Source organism: Gallinula chloropus (assembly GCF_964237585.1).
Source record: "Gallinula chloropus genome assembly, chromosome: 15".
In the NCBI taxonomy this organism is placed as follows: Eukaryota; Metazoa; Chordata; class Aves; order Gruiformes; family Rallidae; genus Gallinula; species Gallinula chloropus.
Window position 1 is genome coordinate 8,790,472 of NC_140100.1, and position 20,765 is coordinate 8,811,236.

General features: G+C 51.9%; 1 protein-coding gene across 1 annotated transcript in view; it reads left to right on the top strand.

Annotated features, from left to right (window-relative positions):
• Nucleotides 1–2,875: 2,875 nt before the first annotated feature.
• ADAP1 (ArfGAP with dual PH domains 1) overlaps nucleotides 2,876–20,765 on the top strand; it is a gene marked incomplete at its 5' end in the record, with an annotated part of 50,061 nt that continues 32,171 nt past the window's right edge. Inside the window, 3 exons of the mRNA XM_084270987.1 lie at nucleotides 2,876–2,960; nucleotides 12,112–12,242; nucleotides 13,537–13,628. Of these exons, the coding sequence (XP_084127113.1) occupies nucleotides 2,876–2,960; nucleotides 12,112–12,242; nucleotides 13,537–13,628 (308 nt within the window). The remainder of the gene's footprint in view (nucleotides 2,961–12,111; nucleotides 12,243–13,536; nucleotides 13,629–20,765) is intronic.

Genomic DNA, 20,765 nt, shown 5'->3' on the forward strand with positions numbered 1-20,765 from the left:
TGGTGGAAAGGCAGGAACCCTCTGAAGGAGAGTGACATACTGACGGTGACAAGCAGTCTCTGGAGAGCTTGGCCAGAGACTCTGCAAGAAGTAGGAGTAAATTCATGTAGGGATCCCTGACAGCTCGTACCTGCAGGCAAAACGCAGGGAAAAGCTCAGGGGAGGGGTTGGCTCCTCTGGGCACAGGCAGGAGGGACTGGTCTGATGTGGACCAGCCTGCGCAGCGATGTCCGGCAGACTCCCGTGAGCCTTGGCTGCGCTGGTGGGACAGCCTTCACCCCGTATGGGATGCTAAACTGAATGCATCCCTGCACCAGGAATCACAGTCCTTAGGAGCCAGCGTCCGTCAGGAGAGCAGCACTGCCTGCCCTGGGTGACACCGGAGCGCTACCCAAGCTCGTAACCTCGATAAACCAGGAGTGAATCTATGGTGATACCCTTGTGTAGGTGAGATGAATCGAGCCTGTGATCTTCCACTGAACAGAAGTTTATCTTCAATTCTGGCTCATTTAGTTCCAACTGTTCTCCCTCTCTCTCCATGTCCCCCCTACCCACATGGGCTGTTTGTTTCCCTGTGTGATATCTGGAGTAGTAGTTGTGGTGGGACGTCAGCGCTGAGGATCGCAGCTGATGGACCCTTGCTGGCCCTGCTCTCCTGCCCTGCCTGCCCTTTACAGAATGCTCTCCTCTCATCGCTGACAGCAGGCTCTGTTATATTTGATTTTATTACAAGATATAAATTTCTGTCTGCAGCCCTGGCTTCCAGCACATGGAGGAGAGAGAGAGGGATTGCCTAGCAACCAGGAGAACAAAAAATTAAGAGAATCGATAAGTCTTAATAGAAAGCTAAACAGAGACTTTAAAACCAATCCCCCCTTCCCTTGGTAAGTTCAGGATGACGTGTGGCATCCCAGCTATCACATGGAGGATTCAGCAAGTGTGTATGCTGGAAGAGCCAGAGGAATGGGGGGTGTGTTGTGATTGAAGTGCAAATGAAAACCTCACCCAACCTGGACTTAGGTAAAGCTCTGATACTCTGAGCATTTACACCGGTGAGCTTGAATACAGCATGGGCTCGGAGGATTAGGGCTCGGATTCAGCACTGGAGCTGGTTTTATTCTGTGCCCTGCTCCAGGTTAGTGTTAGTGGCTTGGGGGTTGAAGGTCTGGATGCAGCAGCTCAGCTTCCCCACAAAAGGGCCATGTGTAGGATTACGCCTTTGGTTAGTATGGGAATGAGTTTCCAGATGTCAGAGGTCTGCATATGTAAAACCAGCACACACCAGCACGATGCACAGAGTCAGCAAGGAACAGCGCCATGTCAAACCAGTGAGAAAATCAGCTCAGTTACAGTCACTTGTCTGAGGGCACAAATGCAAAGTTCACTTAGGGAAATGTATTCCAGGCCAGAGGTGGTGATGTAAATGTACCAAGTCACGATTCTGCGCAAATTGGAGGGTGTACACTGTTTTCTCCCAGAGGAAACATCCCACATCCCGCATCCACATCCATTTGCAGGACCAAAGCGGGGGTTTGGCTGTGGGAGTCTTTCAGGAGCTGCTCACACCCTCCTCCTGCACACCCCGAGCCTTGCGGGGAGCGCAATTGGTGTGAGCTTCGCCTCACAGGAGGGTGCTTGGCTTTGGTGCAGGAAACAAGACATGGACGGTTTGAACAGGGGACTTGCTTTCTTGCTTTGCAAAACCAGAAGGGTTTCTATAAGCAGAACTGTACGAACCACAGATAGGCCAGAGCAGTGGCGCAAATGCCGGTGAGTTGTACTTGGGAGGAAGGTTTCAGCAAGGGTGAGAGGAGCAGCCTGTGAGGCACAGCTCTGAAGCCTTCCTTGGCCAAAGGTTTCCCACATCACCCCCCTGGTAAAACAAGGACAGGAGCCTTGCCCCATGCATGATGTGAGATGCGCAAGTGGCTGCAGCCATTAGTCCCAGCAACATGGCTGTGAGATGGGAAAGCTGTGCCACAGAGATGTCTTCTCTTCCCCCATAGTCCCTTAGCTCTGTGGGGTGGTGGGGAAAGCAGGGGAAGATGCTTGGAGAACAACCCTGCCAAGACATGGAAGGGGTTGGCGATGCACACTTGGAAGGAGAGCAGTGAGACGGGGTTCAGGAGCACAGGTGGGTACCAGTTAAACACTTACAAGGAGCCCCAAAAGATGCTCGTGTTAGAGAAGTGACCCAAGAACACCACTCATGGGCCTGCCAAGGCGCTTGAGCAAGGAGGCCCCATCCAGCAAGGACTGGGGTGCCACGAGCCACAACACCCCAAGCTGAAGACCCCCAGCCTCCCCCTGCCCCGCTGGCTGCCCCCGCCCTGCGTGAGAGCAGCTCCTCAGTGGTCAACGAGGCCATGGTGCAGCACGAGCACCCCGAATTTAACCCGTGAGGGAACAGCGGGGGGAATGGGAGCACCTTGGCAGCGGAGACCCTCGAGGAGGAGAGATGTGGGATGCCCCGGTGGTCGGGGACCCCCTACGGGGACGGGGCTCCCCGTCGACGAGCCGCCGCTGGAGGTCGCGGGCGAGCGACGCAGGGAGCCCTCAGCCCCCCGGGCCCGGCGGAAGGCGGAACCGGCGCCGTGCCCGGGCGGGCGGCTCCAGCTCCGGCGGCGGCTGCGGGTCGAGGAGGTGCCCAGGGCAGAAACCGCCCCGGCGCGTCCCCTCCCGGCGGCGCGGTCCGGCCCGCCGCAGGCGTTCACCTTGCGCGGGGCGAGCGGGGCCGCATGGAGCAGCCCGGGCGCGCCGCCCGCCTCGCCAGCGCCCCCCGCCCCGCGCCATGAAGCTCGCTTAGCCGCGGCGGAGCCGAGCGGAGCCCCGCACCGCCTGCCTGCCTGCGCCGCCTCGCCCGCCCGCCGCCTCCATGGCGAAGGAGAGGAGCAGGAAGGCGCTGGTGGAGCTGCTCCAGCGGCCGGGCAACGCGGCGTGTGCCGACTGCGCCGCCCCGGGTAAGGGTAGGGCGAGGCGGCTCGGGGGGGGGGGAGCGGGCGGCGGCCGCACCTGCCCGCACGGCACCGCATGGCTCGGCTCGGCTTCGGGGTGGTGTGCGGGGGGGCTGTCCTCCCTGGGAACAGTAGGGGCTGCGCCCCGCCGAGGGGGTGTCCGACATCCCCCCTTTCTCCTCCCCGGGCTTCCCCCTTATCCCCGGGGATGCAGCGGGGGATGCCCCGGGGCAGGGTGGGTGGATGGATGGGGGATGCGCTGTGGCGGTACCCGCGGACCGGCGCCGGCCGCGGTACCCCCCTCCCAGCGCAGCTCCTCGCCGGGCCGTGGCAGCGCTGATGTCATCCCCGGCAGGTCCCCGCGGGCTGCAGTGCAGCCCGGGTGTCGTTAGCCCGGCGGGCGAGCGAGCGGGCGGGCGGGGGCTCCCCTCAGCCCGGGGAGGTGCCCGGTGCTGCCGGAGGAGGCTCGTCCTCCGCGGACAGGCCGGCTTTTGTCGCTGCTCCTGCCCTATCAGTGAGCAAACAGATGGGGGGAACCAGAGGCATTGCCGTGGGCACGGTGCCCACCAACCTTTGGCCATCCATGGGTGCCAGCCCTGCGCGCTGCACGCTGTGCAGAGGACGCGGACGAAACGTCCCTAGTGCTCTTCGTGTGCTGAGGGGAAGAAAACCTGTGCTGGGGGCATCGTCCTCGCCTTTCGGATGGTGAATTGTTTGAGTCGGGGTGTGGGCATGGGGAAGGCTTTTGCTGAGCAGGGTCTGCGTGGTGTGGTGGGACCTGCCTTGGAGAAGGATCTTAGATAATTGCATAGCAAGTAACTTTCTCTTTTAAAATAAAATAAAAATCACCATATTAAACACGTTTGTATTTGCTTAGGCAGGATGGCTCTGAGGAGGGGCAGAGATAGGGTGTCCTTTCCAGCCTCTGGCATTCTGTGGGTTAAAGAAAACCTCAGCGCTTCAGCTGAACCTTGTTATTCCAGCTATCGAGTTATTTAGGATTTCAAGATCTACTGCATGCCCTCATCCAGCTCGTACCATAACCAGCAGCTTTACGTCCCTAACCTGCCTCTCAGGATGCTGCAGTTTACTTTCTGCTGCGTTGTGTCCCTGGTACCTGGCTGGAAAGGACAAAGAACTTTCTGCGTAGTGGGAAGTGCTGTGCAGCGCTGCGCTGCTCTGCCTGCTCCCACCCATCCCTGGCTGCCGTTGCTGTGTAACCAACCCACCTTTCGGGTACCTCGCTGAGCACAGGGTGGGCTCACCGAGTAGTAGCTGCCTAATTTATTCCTTCCTGGAGAAGGCTTTACAACCCCGGGGCTGTTCAGATTTCCCTTGCCCTGTCTGTAATACAAAACCACTCTGCAAAACGGGAAGTTTCTCAGCATCAGCAGGATGGAGATGCAGCTGTAGGTCAGTAAAATAGCTCATGTCAGGACAAGGAGGTTGTCACTGAACAAGCTCCAAATGGGCTTGTAAACCAACAAAACCATGGTTTGGTTTTGGTGGCATTTGCATGCTGAGGTGTCTTAGTGAATCTGAAACTCGGAGAGGAGAATTTGGGCCAGTGTCTTTTGTAAGGCAAAGATGTGCTATATTAATACCACCCAGCCTCTCCTCTGAACTGTCACGGCGTTACTGCCCTGGGACTGGGTCTCTGTTCATCAACCCAATTTCTTTAGTGATTGCTTTGCTTCAGGTTCTTTGGCAAATGAGGGCTACTCGTGATGCTGTGACGTGCTCACCCGCTTGGGAGTGACGGCGATAAACTTGAGGTGCCCTGGGCTACTAAACATGAGTTAAGATATGTCACTTGTATTTGTGGATAAGATACAGAATATTCAGGCTGAATTCTGTTATTCATCCTGGGCAGGTGTGGCCAGCCAGGTTTTTTCTGGGTATAACAGGATGGGTGTCTGGAGAGCCTCCAGAATGGGGTGTGAGAATGTTTGTTCCTTGCTGGGAATTGGGGTGCACAGAAGGATAAGGGTGAGAGCTGGAACTGGGTGGACAGCTAGATGCTGGAAACATACCAAAGCAGAGGAGATAAAGTGAGAATGAGCGGAGAGGGAGGAGGGGAATGAACAGAAGAGGAGGAAAGCAAAGGCATGCTTGGGCTTTCCCACATGTGTGTGTAGTTCTGCTGCTGATCTGGTACAGCTGGGGGGAAGCTGGAGGTTAGGAACCTTCGGTTTGTTATTGCTGCCTCTCAGGTGGGTGAGTTCTGTGCCCTGAAGCCCCCAGTTAACACAGCATCCATGGTAAGAGGTAGTGATTTAGCTCAGGGATCCTGATAACAAAGGAGAGGATGGCTCAGAAATATAAAAAGAAAATCTCTGCCACTTTTAATTTCTGTATCTGGAAGCTCACTGTGTTTTCTTTTGTTCTTGGAAATACTTGTTTCAGAAATCACAGAATCACAGACTTGTGGGGATTGGAAGGGACCGCAAGAGATCATCGAGTCCAACCCCCCTGCCAAAGCAGGCTGCCTAGGAATCACTAGAGAAAGTTTTGGGGTTTTTTTTTTTTCTTCCCTGCTGACCAAAAAGGCTGTGTCCTTCTGCTGCTGTCTTGGTGTCTGGGTGAAGCTGAGCAGCCGCAGCCTCTTGAGTCCCAGGCAGTGTGTGTAACCAAAGCCTGGGTCCCTGATGCAGAAGAGCTCAGAGCTTGGCATCGTTGTGGCCAAGCTGTGACCATGCAAAAAATTAAAATCCAAGGGTGGATAGGGAGTGTGAGGGAAAGCAGGGCTTTTCCTCCTGGGCTGGGTAAGCAACTTGGTCCCCTGTGGGGTCATTCCATGTCCTGGGGGAGATCTAGGCAAGCTCCACTGATTGCCTGGGCCACGATTTGCTGCTTAATCATGACTGAAGATTATTTAAGTGTCCAAGTCCTGTGAGGAGGCTGCTATGTTCAAGATGTGTGTTCTCCTGGCTTGTACACTAGCAGCTGGGTGGGACCTTGAATATGATGATTAGGAAGGTCGGATCTGTGTCTTCTCAGGACTGGGGTGTATGTCAGGCAGACAAAACTGTTGTGTAAAGGCAGAGCTTCCAAATACAATCCTCCTGGATTTTGAGGGCGTGTCTCAGGTAGGGAAAAGAGGCTTTTGGTGACCCTGGCACAAAGGCTGGGAATGCAGGAAGGATGCTAAAGTAGAAACTGAAAGTCAGAGTGGGAACCCCCCCCCGGAGAGGTTACATTTTTCACTTGTAGGTTTTTATCTTAAAGCTTCTTGCTAGGTTTTTATTAATTGTATCTTTACAAGCCCTTAATTTTCAATGGAAGTAGGGGGGGTTTTGAATAAAAAATATTTCTGTTGCAAAACCCTCCCCTGTTTGTAGTGAATAATGAGATTGCATTAGCTACATCCTTGAGACTGTGTTGGGGGGGTCGGAGCTGGAATAATAAAGTTGGTGTGGGGGGCATTGAGTGCCTTCTGTGTTGGGACCGGGGTCCTAGATGTTGTTTTGGTGGGTTTAAAGATGTGTTGTCACAGTGAAGACAGCGTGGTAAATGCAGTCTTAAGTGCAAGCTGAGCAGTCTGGCTGGATTGCTGCTATGTAATGGCTCTCAATGTATTAGAATATTTTTTTTTCTTCAAGACTTATGTGGCAGTTCAGGGTTGGGAGGTTTTTTTCTTCTCTTCCCCTCTCTGTAAATGATTCTTTGTCTCCAGCAATCTTTCCTCACATCATGAGACGGATGGTTATCTTGGGGCATAACAAGACCTTGAGTATTTCTCTCTCTCTGCTCCATTTTTCTGTGGCTTAGGTTTGTGTTTCCACAGAGAGAGAAGCGTTTTACTTTGTAGGAGGATAGCCAGGCTCTGAAGGCAGAAGTGGAAAGCCCATCAAAGTCATCCCACAGTTTAACCCCCCTGGCTGTGGTTGATGCAGCTTGTTTCCATCATTTTTCATCTTTCTTATTTGGGGGGGGTTACTGGGACACAGACCCTGGGTACCATCAGCCTCAGAGGTGATGGGGGATGGAGGGGAGTCTGGTATCAGCGCTCTGTGCCCACAGAGCCAGCTAGATTGGGTATTTCAGTGTCGTAAGAGCCGGTGGGTGGGTGGTGTGTGGCTGGGGTGGTTGTAGACACCTTTCCTGCAGGTTCCTCTCATTCCTGAAGCCGCTGGAGCGTTTCCACTCCCTCAGTTTCATGAGGTGTGTGGGTGGCGATTAGAGGGAAGCACGGGAGTGCCGGCGATCGATTGATTTACTCAGGATTAAGGAGGGCACTGAAAGGATTCCATCTCAGCCCTCTCCTTCCCCTGTCCGACCGCTCGCTCCTAAAAAACCCCAATTGGCAACACAACCGACTGAGTCATCGGGTCCTGCCTCCTGCTGTCATCCTCAGCAGCATCTCCCCATCCCCTCCGGAGCGGTGGGGCTCTGCTTTGCAGCTAGTTCTGTCTCTTGCCCCCACTACCTCCCACTGGAAAGCTGTTCCAGCGCCTCGCTGCTCTAATGGCGTGAAACGGGCTTTTCATTTGCATGCTAAAAGGGGAAACTTGTTCCCTCACCTCCATTGTCCTCTCACTTCAATATTGTTTGGGTTTGTTTATTATTTTTATTTTCCCTCCTGGGATTTGCCAGCCCACCTCTCTGGGGTGGAGCAGAGGGGTAAAAAGGTAAAATAATAATAATAAAATAATCCCATAGGAATTGTGCTTAGCTAGACACTGCTTTCTGCAGGGAAAAGGACTTTTTGAAACAAAGGAGGTTTGATGTGACAGTGTGCTCTGTCTGGTCCCCATGCCTGGGTTGCAGCCCAGCCATGGGCTGCAGGCAGTGGGCAGAGGGGCTGCTCCAACCTACCGGCTCAATAAAGAGACCTGGGCACATGTAATGCCTCTGCTGAAAAGATTTTCCTCCTTGGAGAGGACTGTTGGTGGGAGGCTGTTTGGCTTCAGCTTATAATGTCTTTTATTGTTATTTTTAAAATGTGTGGCCAGGGGCTGTTTATTAACCTCCTCATCTTTCCCCAAAGGAAATAGCAACAGGACTTTGGGGCTGGGGCCTTCAGGAGATGGGCAGTGGCTGAATGGCACCCAGAGAAATTGTCTGACCTGTGCTAATTGCACTAAAATCACCCTGATTACACCCCGTATCCTAGGGCACGAGTTACCATTCCAGTGCAGGGTAAAAATGGCTTTGCCCAAGTCCTCCTCACACCTCGAATTAGTCTTTATCACCTCAGATGGGAGAGAGAGATCAGAAAAATCCGCTGCCTCTCCATCCCAAGGAAATGGAGCCAGGCAGCCACGGTTTGTGTGCTGGGGAGCACGGGAACGGGGTGTTGCTCTGTGTTGGCTGCCTGCTCACAGGTGTTTGCCTCGGTCAGCAGTGCGCTGTGCTGTGAGCATCGCGATAACCGTGGTGTTAGGTGAGAGGTGGAGCGGGGGCATCTGAGTAAGTTTGGGGACTCGGAGTTTTTGCTCTTGTTTTGTGCCTGCTCTGAGCCTTCGTGGGATGTTACTCGGGTTGATGACACCTGGGGATTTTCAAAGTGGAGCCCTGTGTTTATCTTCTGGATACAGGGAATATCAATTGATTATATAAAAACTGCCATTCTACCTCCAATCTCCTCTCAGTCTGTACAATTGTCCCATGCCTTAAGTTGATTTTTTTCTCATTTGTCAGGGTCCAGCCTTTGTTTTTCTGCCCTTACACTCGGTAACGCTGGCTTCAGGCTGCAGAGTTTATTCTCTGCGCTGGGTTTTCCTGGGGCTTGTGGTGGCAAAAGGTGCCGGATGAGCAAGTTAATTCCTGAATTTACCTGTGTTGTCCAAGTCTTTGAGTTTTGCTTTGGATGGTTCTGTAACTTCTGGCTGTGCCTTCCCTTTTGGATGAATGAAATGGGGAAAAATACCACTGCAGTGCCCTTCTCCCGAGTTCAGTTTGGCTTTGCTTATTTAATTTTTCAAATGAAGTTGCATCAAGATTTTTATTTTGGAAGTCGTTATGTTTATAAGTGACTAGAAATCTCTGCCATGTTGGGAAGGGAACGTCTCTGAGAGCTGGCATCAGCTGTCCTGGAGCAATGATGCTGAAGGATAAGAGAATTTCCTCACTTACAACAGAGTGTTTGGCTTAATATTCCCCTCGCTCCTTGTTACTGTATTCCTTTTGGCTTGACACAATGGAATAAAGTCATTTGCGGGGAACTTAGGCGTGTGGGAGGGGTTTTGTTGGGCTTTGCTGCTGTTTGCTTGAAACTCTGGAGGTTTAGGGAAAAAAAAATCATCCTTTTTTGGGCAATGCCCAGAAGGGCCCAGATTATGATATATTCAGGATGCTTTTTCTGGACCCTGCCCAGAAAAAATGGCTTAAATAAAGTTGCTGAACTCCCTAGCTGTCCAACACAGAGGACATGTTCCAGATGTTGAAGTGTCTAGCAGTGAGGTGGGCTTCCCCCAACTATGGAGGGGCTTACATAAATTTATTCATCTGCTTCATAAGATGTTGTCTTATCTTGAGGCAGTGGTGCAGTCATTTGAGGGTTGGAGCCTGTGATTATGCTGAGGTTGGAGATCGACAGTGTTACCTACCAGCAAATCTGAGAGTTTTTCACATTCATTGTGCTGGGGAGCAGGAACAAGGAGAGAGAGAGGGAGTGGGATGTGGAGCTATGGAGCTTCCCAAGCAGTGGAGGCCTTTGTAGGGCTTTGTAGGGCTTTGGAAAAGCATCCCAGCAGAAGTGGGCCACCAGTTCCTGTGGAAGATGCGTGGGCATGGAGGTCTTGTGTGAAAACTGTGTCACAAGCGCACAGAGGGGGTGAGGAGGGGAAGTAGCGGCGGCAGAGCCTTCCCGAAGATGTAGTCAGGGAATCTTCCACCCTCCTCCTTCCTGTCTGTGGGCAGAGTGGTGGCATGGCTTGCGTGGTCTGTAACCCACTGGGCTTGTTCAGATGATGTTCCTTTTGGCTGAGGTGCGGGGAAGTCCCCGGCTGGCTGCTTTCTTGGTCAGGTGTCTTCAGCCAGGAGCAAGAGCCGTGAGAAATCTCTCATAAATTATCGTGACAGAGACATTTCAGAGAGTCTTCCCTTGGTAGATCAGTTGGTTCTGGGGGATTTTGCTAGTTCTTTGCTAAATCTGGGGGATTTGGCAATTTTTTTGGATGGAGCTAACTGAGTTCCTGAAGCCACTGAATTCCCTGGAGTTCATTTTGGCACTGAAAACAGGTGTCAAATTTGTGTTGTTCTGGGCTACGGCTGTCAGAGGCAAGCAGCACACAACCAGCCAAACATCCACACCTCTTCTGTCCCCCCTTGCCACACGATTTTTTGGACCCGAAGAGTGGAAGGGGAAGTGGCTGTTAGTGTACAGCAGTGATCCAACCCAACGGCTGGTGGCAGTCTTTGTGGTGGGGATGTTCTCACCCAGTGGCTGTTGGTGGGGCTGACGGTGCAGGACTTGGGGCCTGTGGGGCAGAGCACCCTGTGCCCCCACTGGCGTTGCTGGATGCGGGCAGCGCCGTGGTGTGCTTGGGTCAAGGCCAGGTTGGATGGGGCCCTGGGCAGCCTTGTGTAGCTCCAGGCCTGGAGGTTGGTGGCCCTGCCTGTGGCAGGGGGTTGAAACTGTGTGATCCTTGGGGTCCCTTCCAACCCAGACCAGTCTGTGATTCTATGATGACTTGCCTGGTTTTAGGTTTCCCAGACCCCAGCTGTAGTCCTTGGCATCTCACATGAGGATGGAGGCTGCATGAGACAGAGAAAATACGCCTTTATTTATGGTGGCTGGTCCCAGCCCTGTGCCAGGGATGCTGGGCTGATGGGACCGGCAACATCTTGGGAGTTTGCTCCTCTCCCTCGCGGGGGCATGCAGCCACGACCGATGAGGCTGCTCATTTTGCCCCTGGGCTTATGCCTCAGTGCAGCTGCCTCTGGGAACCCAAATAATCTTTTCCAGGGCATGCTGGGGGGACTGGTGGCCCTTTCTGTGGGCAGGGGCTGGCAGCAGACCTCAATGCCCGGCATAGAGGAGCTGCATTGCCCCACGCCAGCCAGCTCCTGTTGTGCTGCCATGGCCAGCCCATTAAATATGTATAAGGAGCAGAAAGCACGTTCCCTTCCTTTTTATAAATAATTGCCTCACCGTGAGGAGCAAGTGTTTAGCGTAATTACTGCGGGGGAATAAACAAATTAGGCCAGTTTGCAAGGAGGGAAGACCTGCCCTTACTCCTTGATGGCCGGGATGGGCTTCTACGTGTGGGTTTGGGGGAGGATGGGGTGAGGGGACCTGTGCTGTGGGGGGAGTGGAGGGTTTAGCGACTGACTCGCAGGGAAGCTCTTTCCGCCGGGGTGCAGCTGGAAGAGCCGGCGCTGACATTTGCTAGCTGGAGTTCAAACAAAGATCCCTGTATTGGGTTTATTAGCGAGGCAGCGCCAGGGACACTGGTGGATGTGTCCTGCCCACGGCCCCTGCCCTCCTCCGGTTCCTCTCCATCTCCCTGTGCTTCAGGCAATGCCTCTCCTCAGGAGGAATTTGGAGGGAAGGGACTTTCTGTTGGAAGCGCTTTGTATGAGATGTCAGCTCGGGGCCCGTAAACAGCGCGTGGTTTTGCTCAGAGAAAGTACAGAGCTGCCGCTGGCAACGTTTCTCCATTACAGCTGGGGCTGGGAACCCTCCTGGCATGCGGGGCTGCGCTGCTGGGCGGCCGTAGCTGGGGCAGGAATGTCTCTGTGGAACTCTCCCACAGTAAAAATAGAGAATAAATAATAATGAGGCAAAGGAGCATTTGTTTTGTGGGGTTTTTTGTTTTTTGTTTTTTAACAAAGTGGTGTGATTTCTGTTCTGCGTGGTGCCTGGGTGGGTCTGCTGGTGAAAGCTGGATGTTCACCTCTTTGCGCAATGGAGCAAGCTTTGGAGGTCTTGGAGTATGCAGTTGTCTGTCTGCTGGGTTTTTGTGCATAACAGCTGCCCTTGAGTTTGCCAATCAAGGCACCTAAATTGTTAGTTTAATCTGTATTGCTCTCAGTGTAAACCCGCACATGTCTCTGTTTTGCTTGTGTAATTATTTGATACCTTTAAAATCGGGGAACTCAGAGGTGGTGACTCCTGAACTCCCTCCCATGCCCTGTCCCATCTCTCCTCCTTCCTGCGCCAAATCCCATAGACCAGTCGAGTACAATTCTCTCCCCTTCTTGCTTCCAGACCCAGACTGGGCATCCCACAGCCTAGGGATCTTCATCTGCTTGAATTGTTCAGGAATCCATCGCAACATCCCGCAAGTCAGCAAAGTGAAGTCGGTCCGTCTGGATGACTGGGATGATGCTCAAGTGGAGGTACGTGCAGCCGAGACTGGTGAAGCACTGGGGAGTTTGGGTTGCCACATTTTACCAGCTGAGCTGTGAAACAGAGCCCTTTCTAAGGATGCCATAACAAATGTGGTTCAGGGCTACATGATTCCTGAGTCTGGGAATGAGGTCTGCAATGCTAATGGAAAAATGGAGTAGCCATTTCACAAAGAAGCTGTGAGGGCTTCCCCCAGCCCTATAAAAATGTCACTGCAGTAGAGTGCAGGGAAATTACTAATTTTAAATGAATTGTCTTCTGCTTCTCTCATTATCCCTAGCCCAGACCAGACAGACCTCTAGTCCCCCATCCCTGCCCAGCTCAGCCATTTCCATCTGTGTTCTTCTTAGCATTGAAGACCCTTAAACTCAGAACTTGAAGAACTGAATCCTCCTGGTGTAAATTCTCCCTATTACACCACACACCTGCCTGGGTCTGGGTGATGTTGCTAAAGACAAGCCCACCATGGCTTTGAAAGCACCAAGAATGCTGCCATTCCTTGATCTTTATCTTGTATGATGTAGATTTTGAGGCTTTTCTGAAAGCCGCAACTCGGGGAGTCATGCGCTTTGGGAGGAAAATAGCCCTTTGTGCTGCGTGGGTTTTCCCTTCCCTGAGTCTTTTTTTTTTTTGTGTGTGTTGAGAATCGGTTGAGTATATAAACTGGAGGAGCTCAAAAACATGAAAATAATGAAGAAAAAAAAATGCTTAGGGGAAATAATAATAAAACCACCCCCCACGCAGCTGCGTGTTGTGCTCGTGTGCTTGGCATCTGATACAAGGCAAAACGTATTTAGCATGGCTGCCTGGGAAGGAATGGGTTATTTACACTTATAAGGTGATTTTCAAGAAATAAAATATACAAATAGGGAAATCTGTGGTTCTGTTTGCAGAGCTGGCTGGTCGCATGCGAGGTCAGAAGGAAGAGGAGGGCTGTTGAGGCAGATGGAGTTATTTAGTTATTTAATACTTCAGGCTCCTTTCTGAGGTTGCTGGTGTGGCTTTGCAAAAATAAAAATTACCCTTATGTGCTTTGGATGGGGACCTGTCCCCAGCATCGTATAAAGTTGGGGGAGCCCTGGTCATCATAATCAATATTGATTCCTGAGCCCTGGGTTGCAGGCACAGCCTCCCCAGCATCCCTTTGTGCGCAGTCCTGGGGAGACATCAGTGAAGAGGGGTCCCCTCCCCATACCCTTCCTACTCTCTAAAAACAAAGGAGGACAAGGGGAAATACTGTTAATTTTTCTTTTTTAATTCTGTTTTTCTCTCTTCTTTTCACAGTTTATGGCCTCAAATGGAAACAATGTAGCAAAAGCAAAATACGAATCTAAAATGCCACCGTTTTATTACAAGCCGACGTTTCTTGACTGTCAGTAAGTAAATACCTTCTCTGGTAAACACCCTTTGTTTGTTTGTGCAGCTGCAGCCTCTCTAATATTTTACTTTCAGCGTGATACATTCTCTTTAATTTTTCTTTTAGCCACAAAGGAGGTTTCACTTCTAAAAGGTTTGGAAAAAAATCTTTGTTCCTCCGCACACATATGGTAGAGTTTATTCTACGTGTGGGATCTCATTTAATAAGTACAGTTGACATGATGCAGAGAAGGCAATAGCTTGTCTGTTCCCCAGACCCTTCCCAAGTTTCTAAAGCTACTAGACTGCCAGTTCCTACCCATCGATCTCCTCTGTGGTTCCACACTGTCCTTCATCAGAACGGGACATGCTCTCCTGCTCCGTGACGTGCTGGGCTACTTGTGTTACAGAAACACCAGGGTTTGGTGCCAGCATGGTGGGTTTTCTTTTTCTGTTTAAGTGGCAGATAATATCCCCTGGGAAGGTGATGAGAAGATGTTGCTTCCCATACTGAGTGGAGTAAAGCTCTCTCGGAAGCTGGGGTAAACTTTGAAGGGGAGACAAGAGGGCTGGGGGGGCAGAAGATAAACTGAAATTGGTGTTTAGGGTCCAGTTGGGTGGACTACCAAGGGGGGTTGTGTCTTTGTGATGCCAATCACAATACAAAAACCTTTACAGAGGGTCTGGAGGGTGTGATTTCCAGAGCCAGTGCTTCAGTATTAGCAAACTGGTGAGTAGAGGTCCCCAAGTTCCCTCCCTATATTACTGCTTCAACTGGGTGTCACTGGTTGCAGAGGAAGATGTGGTGTGGGGGCGTGAAAGCAGCGTGCAAGGCTCTGAGCAGCCAGGTGATGTACTGAGACATCATAATGGGTGCCCAGAGTAGAAGCACTGGGAGGGTTTGTAGGGTGCCCTGCGTGAGATAGCGACCTTTGAGTAGGGCAGCTCTGCTGTCTTCCCCAAATGTGATGTAATGCTGAAGGTGGGCCAGAAGCTTCATCCTCAGGTGTCTTGATCTGTGTTTTTAATCTTCTAAGAGTGGCTGTTAGGGAGAGTTGTTGTCTTCCTACGTCATGCAGAAAGCCTTTGCAGGATCTGGTGGCCAGTTTTATGATGCGTGGCTCAACATCCCCATGGGTGTGTGGTGCCCTGTGGAGATGGCTCTAGCACCCTTCTGGTCCCTTTTTATCAGCTGCTTCTTGCATCTCGCTGTGTGAATGGATTGTGCTTCCTGAGATCTGCAGAAGGAAAACTCCCTATAAATTCTCTCTTGTGTGTGTCCCTGGAGTTGGGTTGAAACCAGAAGTCTGTTGGGAGAGTGTTATCCGTCCTTATTTCTCTTGCCTTCTCCATAGCATCTCTTTGTGGGAGGAAGAGGGACGGCCCTGTGAGCTCACCACGCTACCCAAATGACAGGGCTGGCTCTGTCAGCAGCTCTGGGGAGCGGATGCCATCCTCAGTGTGCAGACCACTCTCGTGAACTGCCGCCGTCCTGAGAGGACCCACACCCAGGGCTGTGACGCTGAGCTCCACAAACCCAGCATCAGCCGTGCTGCGTGGAGACTTGTGTGTACTTAAAATACTGAGGATGGAGAAGCATTGCTCCAACGTTCTCCTCCAGCCCTAGATGTTTTGTCCTTACAGGACAGGGACCTATTGGATACCCAGGGTGTTTAAATCCTTCCTGGGAGCAGAGTCCTTGTTCTTTCTCATGCCCCGTCACTGCCCGAGGGGGTACAGAGCTCATGCTGTGGAACCTGGCTGGATGTGGGGCAGGTCTCTCTGGGGTTTGGGACATCCTCAGGTCTGGGTGCAGATGGCACCCAGCTCTTCTTGCACAGGTCAGGCCAAGAGGTACCAAAATCTCACCCTGCAGCTCAGAGACCACAAGAGTTTTCATTCCTTCTGCTGTCCAGCTGGCAGAAGGGTCTGAGGCTGGTTCTGTGCTTGGTCAGTTTGGGTCCCTCTGATGATGCAGTGGCTTTGCCACTACCATGTTTTTCTCCCTCCATCCTGCGGTGCAGTTGCACTCGGGGGAGCTTTGCTGGGTGGTGGCCAAGCTCCAGCTGCATCCCCGCCTCTCAGAGCTGCCTGGGAGCACAGAGGGATCGTGCTGGTGCTTGGCCAGGTGCTGGGGTGGCCACTCTATCTGCAGCCCTTCCTGATGGAGAGGCACACGGACAGGCTTATGAGCTGTGAGGGACGGACTGGAGGGGCTGTAAGGTGTTTTTGTCATGTTGTTGTTGTTATTTATTTCTTCACTGGGAGGAAGAGGCAAGACTGACCTTCCTGCAAGCCACTTTCCATCCCTTTTGTGCTCTGAACTCATGCCTATTTTGCACTGGGATGATTTTCAGCCCTGATTTCTGGCTGAGTCTGGAACTCTGCTCACATAGGTGATCTCTGGGCTGGCACTGCTGGATCTTTGCCATGGCAGAGAGGGCGTTTTGGGATACAGATGTGACCTCATGCCACAACAGATCTCCTGACACTGCTGCAGTATAAACAGATGTGGGTACATTGCGTGTTGGGAATGTCTCAAGGACCATGTGCCAGGCTGGATATTTCTTTGCCTAGTGAGAGGCTCTGTGCCTTCAGGAGCACTGTTTTTTGAGGGGTACATATTTACCTTCCCCCTGCCCCTCTGCGGCCCAGTCCCTGCAATAACGAGCTGTTCCCAGCGCTCAGCCCTGGGAGGCATCGTGATGGATGACACCTCCAGTTCCCATTGGCACTGTGCCGTTGTGTGCCAACCCGTGTGCTGCAGCATCGAGGGGTGTTGGTGCTCCTAATTATGATGATGAGTGTTGGCCAGCTGCAGGGGCTGGCCGTGCTTTGTGGGAGCTGCCCTCAGACACGGCGCGGCAGGATGCTAGCGTTAAGAGCAGCAATAAGGACACACTGTTCAGTGCTGCTTTGTTTTATAATGCTGCTTCTGGAAGCCCTCTAGTTTGGTTGCTTGAAGGATTGCAAAGCTCAGAGCAAGAGGCAAGAAGTGCTCCAGTGCCAGCCTGTCCTTTCTTTTCCTTCTTGCCGACGATGCTGTGTTTGCTTGGAAAATACGTGGTGTTTGCCTGCTGTGCCTGGCTTCTGCATCCTCCAGAAAACCCTGTTGTGGCTTCCTGGCTCTGTCAGGAAGGCAGCGCTGTCGCCTGCCTTGGCAAAGGTTGAAGGAGTTGGAGGGCTGCTCTGGAATTGCCCAGGAAAAAAAGTTACCAGCTGTGCACAGGCAAAAAAACCCCCACCCACCCAACCCCCCCCAAAAAATCCCCTCCTGTCTTTCTCTTCTGCCAACAACTTGGAACAACAACAGGAACAGCGAGCAGAGCAGCCAGCTTCTGTACCCCTGGGAAGTTCCTGAGGCTGAAATGAATCCCAGCGTCTGGGCTGTGCAGCAGTGGTGGCTCAGAGAGCCTTGGGTGAGGAGCTTCACCCACGGAACTCCTCCTTGGCTGGCCAGGGATGGTCACAGCCCGGCTTTGTGCAGTGTGGCAGTAGCCCCAGAGCTGTGAAACACCCTTTTCTGGGGCAGGTACCCTGCGAGCGCAGGGCTGGGGTTTGGGTCAGTGGTGAGCAGTGTGTTGCATCACTCCCGAGCCAAAGCAAAGGCCAAAGGCTTTGCTCGGCCGCACTCTTGGCCTAAAACTGATACAAGAAGATGCAGGGAAGCTCTTGCTGGGCTTTCACAGTGCATCCATGTCCCTGTCCGAGATGTGATGGCAGTTTCTGGTGCCTGTTTCCTTGATTCAGGAACACAGAGCATGGCTCTGCGGCACTGCGTGTGAGCGGGCCTGCGTTGCGCTGCTCCTCTCCCCGCGCCTGGGTAAGCGGGAGCTGCATCTGTTCCTCCAGCAGAACACTTCAACATACCAACTGCCAGTACATTTGGGTGCCTTGGTAGGAAAAGTGGGGCAGAATGAAATGGCGTGAGTTGTACTGGGTGGCTGTCGTATCTGGAACGCGATGAGGCATCAGTCAGAGAAAGGATGTATTCCAGTAAGGCTCACATACTGAGGAGTCATCTAGACAGTCATCTGGAGAAGAACAGTTATTAGCAGAAGTGGCTTATTGTATTAGAGTGCAATTAAAATGTGCGGAGAGAAAATTGCTGAGTGAATACCTGGAATTTTTAATTTTCATTTTCTCTTACTTAAAGTTTGGCTCATTTGGTAGAGGAGCTACTGAGCCCACCCCCCCTGGTGTGGTGCCTGAAGGTCAGCCTCCCATGCACCAGGCATAACGATGGCCAGGGATGCTCACCAATCCTCCTCCTTTTCCCTGTACTTTACAGATAAATTTCAGTCCCAGCTGGTCAAAGGGTCTTAGAATTGTATAATCATAGAATGGTCTGGATTGGAAGGGACCCCAATGATCACACAGTTCCAACCCCCCTGCCACAGGCAGGGCCACCAACCTCCAGGCCTGGATGTCTTCTCTGCTCATTGCTCTCTCTTTGTTGTTGGCTCCTAAGCCATTTAATTCATATTGATTCCTTTCATTTCCAAAGGAAATTGGTACAAGGTTAAGATACTACCGACACAGGCGGTTTCCTGCATGTTTTTAATCTAATCTTTGCTTAAACATTCTGCAAACCAGCCTTATGGTGAGCTGGACCGTGCATGTAGAACAACCAAACGAGAGAGGAGCCAGTTAGCATTTTAATTGAGCGTGTTGTGATTTTTGCATATTGGAATTCAGCTTGAATTTCTTCAGGGCCAGCATGCAAGATTTCTATGCCTTGAGAGCCAACCCCTCTTTTTGCTCTCCTCCAGAAGCTTGCTGTGAACCATTGATCTTGGGGGGTGGGTTGGCTGATGGCTTGTCACTCCTGGGGCTCTGCAACCCGGGGTGATGCACAGGGCACCTGGGAGAAGAAGTCCCCAGCTGTCTCATGCCTCCACAAAGCCATTTACAAGCAAGTCCTCACCATGAGGACTCGCTGGATGGGAAAAGATGCGGAGGCAGAGTGTGAAGCCAGGCAGGCTTTGAGTCTGTGCCATGGTGGCTCACCTTGCAGTCGGAGAAGAAACTTGGACTTGGACTTAAAAATTTCATTGAAACAGTTGTTTGACAGAAACTTGGCATGGCTGTGTCTGCAGAGCTGCCTGTGGAAAGCAGATTGTTGGGGTTTTTTTTGTTGGAAAAACCTCTGACAAATTCCCAGAAGCTACAAACGTGGGTTCTGGAAATGGCATTTCTGGATGACATTCATTTCCTTTGTCTTGGCTGGATTTGACAGTGGCTCACAAAGGTGCAGTCAGGGGGTGGTAGTGGGTGATGCTCGATGTCCTTCGGGCCTCTTTCGCCTCTGGTTGGGGTGTCAATCAGCTCCCGAAGGCCATAACAGCCGTGCAGCATCTATATTGGGAGCACCGTGGTGTGTCCTAGGAAAGCCAGCCCAGCTGAGGCTCCTGGGTAACAATAAATTGGAGACTATAAATTTGGCTCCTCCATGGAGCGTGATGAAGCTACACAGCCACAGTTTGATACTAAACTGCTTGCACAGCTCTTCCCAAGGTGTTTCTGGCTGCAAGCAAGGGGTGTGAATTTCCCCCTATTCTGTTGGAAACGGGATCTTTCCTTAGTGGTGATTTTTTTTCTTTCTTTCTTTCTTCTCTCCCAACTTTTTATCAAGATAATGACAAAGACCTTCCTGTTCTAATTGCCAAAAAATGACACATTCCCCGTAAGCAGCAGCCTGGCAGACTTTAGGTGGGCTGTTCAAGCTTTTGGAGTTGCTCTCCAAAGCTGTGCCTCTCTGCAGTTTAGGAATGATGCCCTTGTATTTTTCTCACAAAGACAAATGGTGTATTCGCATCCCACAGCCAGAAACACAGTGAAACACCATGAGGTTGTTGCTGCTCTGTTCAGAGGTGTTGTTGAAATCAAAGAGGGGAGTTTGGATGGAGGGGCCTGTGTTTGGTATGTGATGTCCTCCCCAGGTTATTTACATACGTGTTCACCTCAGTATTTCATACCTGGAATGAAATGTTGGCCAGATTGGGGGGTCACTGAAAATGGTGGAGATGATGATGTGGCTTGAGGGGCCTCTGAATGGTCCCTGCACTCCCACTGCTCTCAGGTCCCATCAATTCCAGGTCCCATTGATTCCAGCACAGGTCTCAGTTCCTATCAATACCAGCACACATTTCTGCTCCTCTTTAAACTCATCTGGGCCGTGCCAGTGAAACGAGGGTTTGATGCCAGGCTCCAAAGCAGCTTTTCATGGCAGGATTGCCTCCAGTCCATGAGAGCAAGTATGGTCAACTCCCAGCTCAGCTTCTCTGTTGCACTGAAGGGAGATGTGGACTCCTCGCCATCCTCCTGGGGTTTTTCTTTCAGTTTTGGAGCTGTTCTGCTTTCTGTAGGTAACCACTGGAGCAGAAGCTGCAGCTACTAGCCCTGCACTGAGCTGTCCTCACCACGGGCTGCTCTTGGCCTATCTTGGTTTTTGGGAGATTGTTGAAGGAGCTTGGGGGTTTGTGATGAGGGGGAAAGGGGAAGAACGTGTGAGCTGTCAGAAGTGTGTGCTGTAAGCTGGGAAAGTAGCATGGCTGGAGTCCTGTCCGTTGGGTGAGCTGCCATCAAGCCACTCGTGTTCTGGCCCAAATGCTGGGAGAGGTGATGGAGAGCTCCATGAAGCTTTTGGGACCCCCGGTTCGGGTGAGGTGTGACTGCCTGATCCGTGCTGTCTTGCACAAAAGCCACAGAGATACTGAGCCACCACACTGACAGCATCATGGGAAGTACATCACCACACAGCGGTGTTCCCTGCGGTGTGGGACCAGCCGAGCGTGTCTGTTGTGGGATCTGCACTGTGCAGCACGAGGGTTTTCCCAATGATGAGCAGGAACCTTAATTTATACTGCAGTTAAGCACCCCTGCTGGAGGGCTGACTTCCAGAGACTTGGAACAGCTGCAGCTCCTGCTGCATCCACCCAAGTCTGCTGGAGCCGAGGGCAGTGTGGGTTTCTTTCCTTCTGATTAAAAACCTAATCACCTCGTAGGAAAGGTCCACGTTTGGCCATGGTGGTAACAAGCTGCCTGCAGCAGCCAGGCTGGAAAAATGGCTAATTTAATAACTAATTTAAGTATTTGTGTTGATTTTTATGATGAAATTTTGGTAGCTTTGTTGATGGCAGTGGAGGAAACAGGCA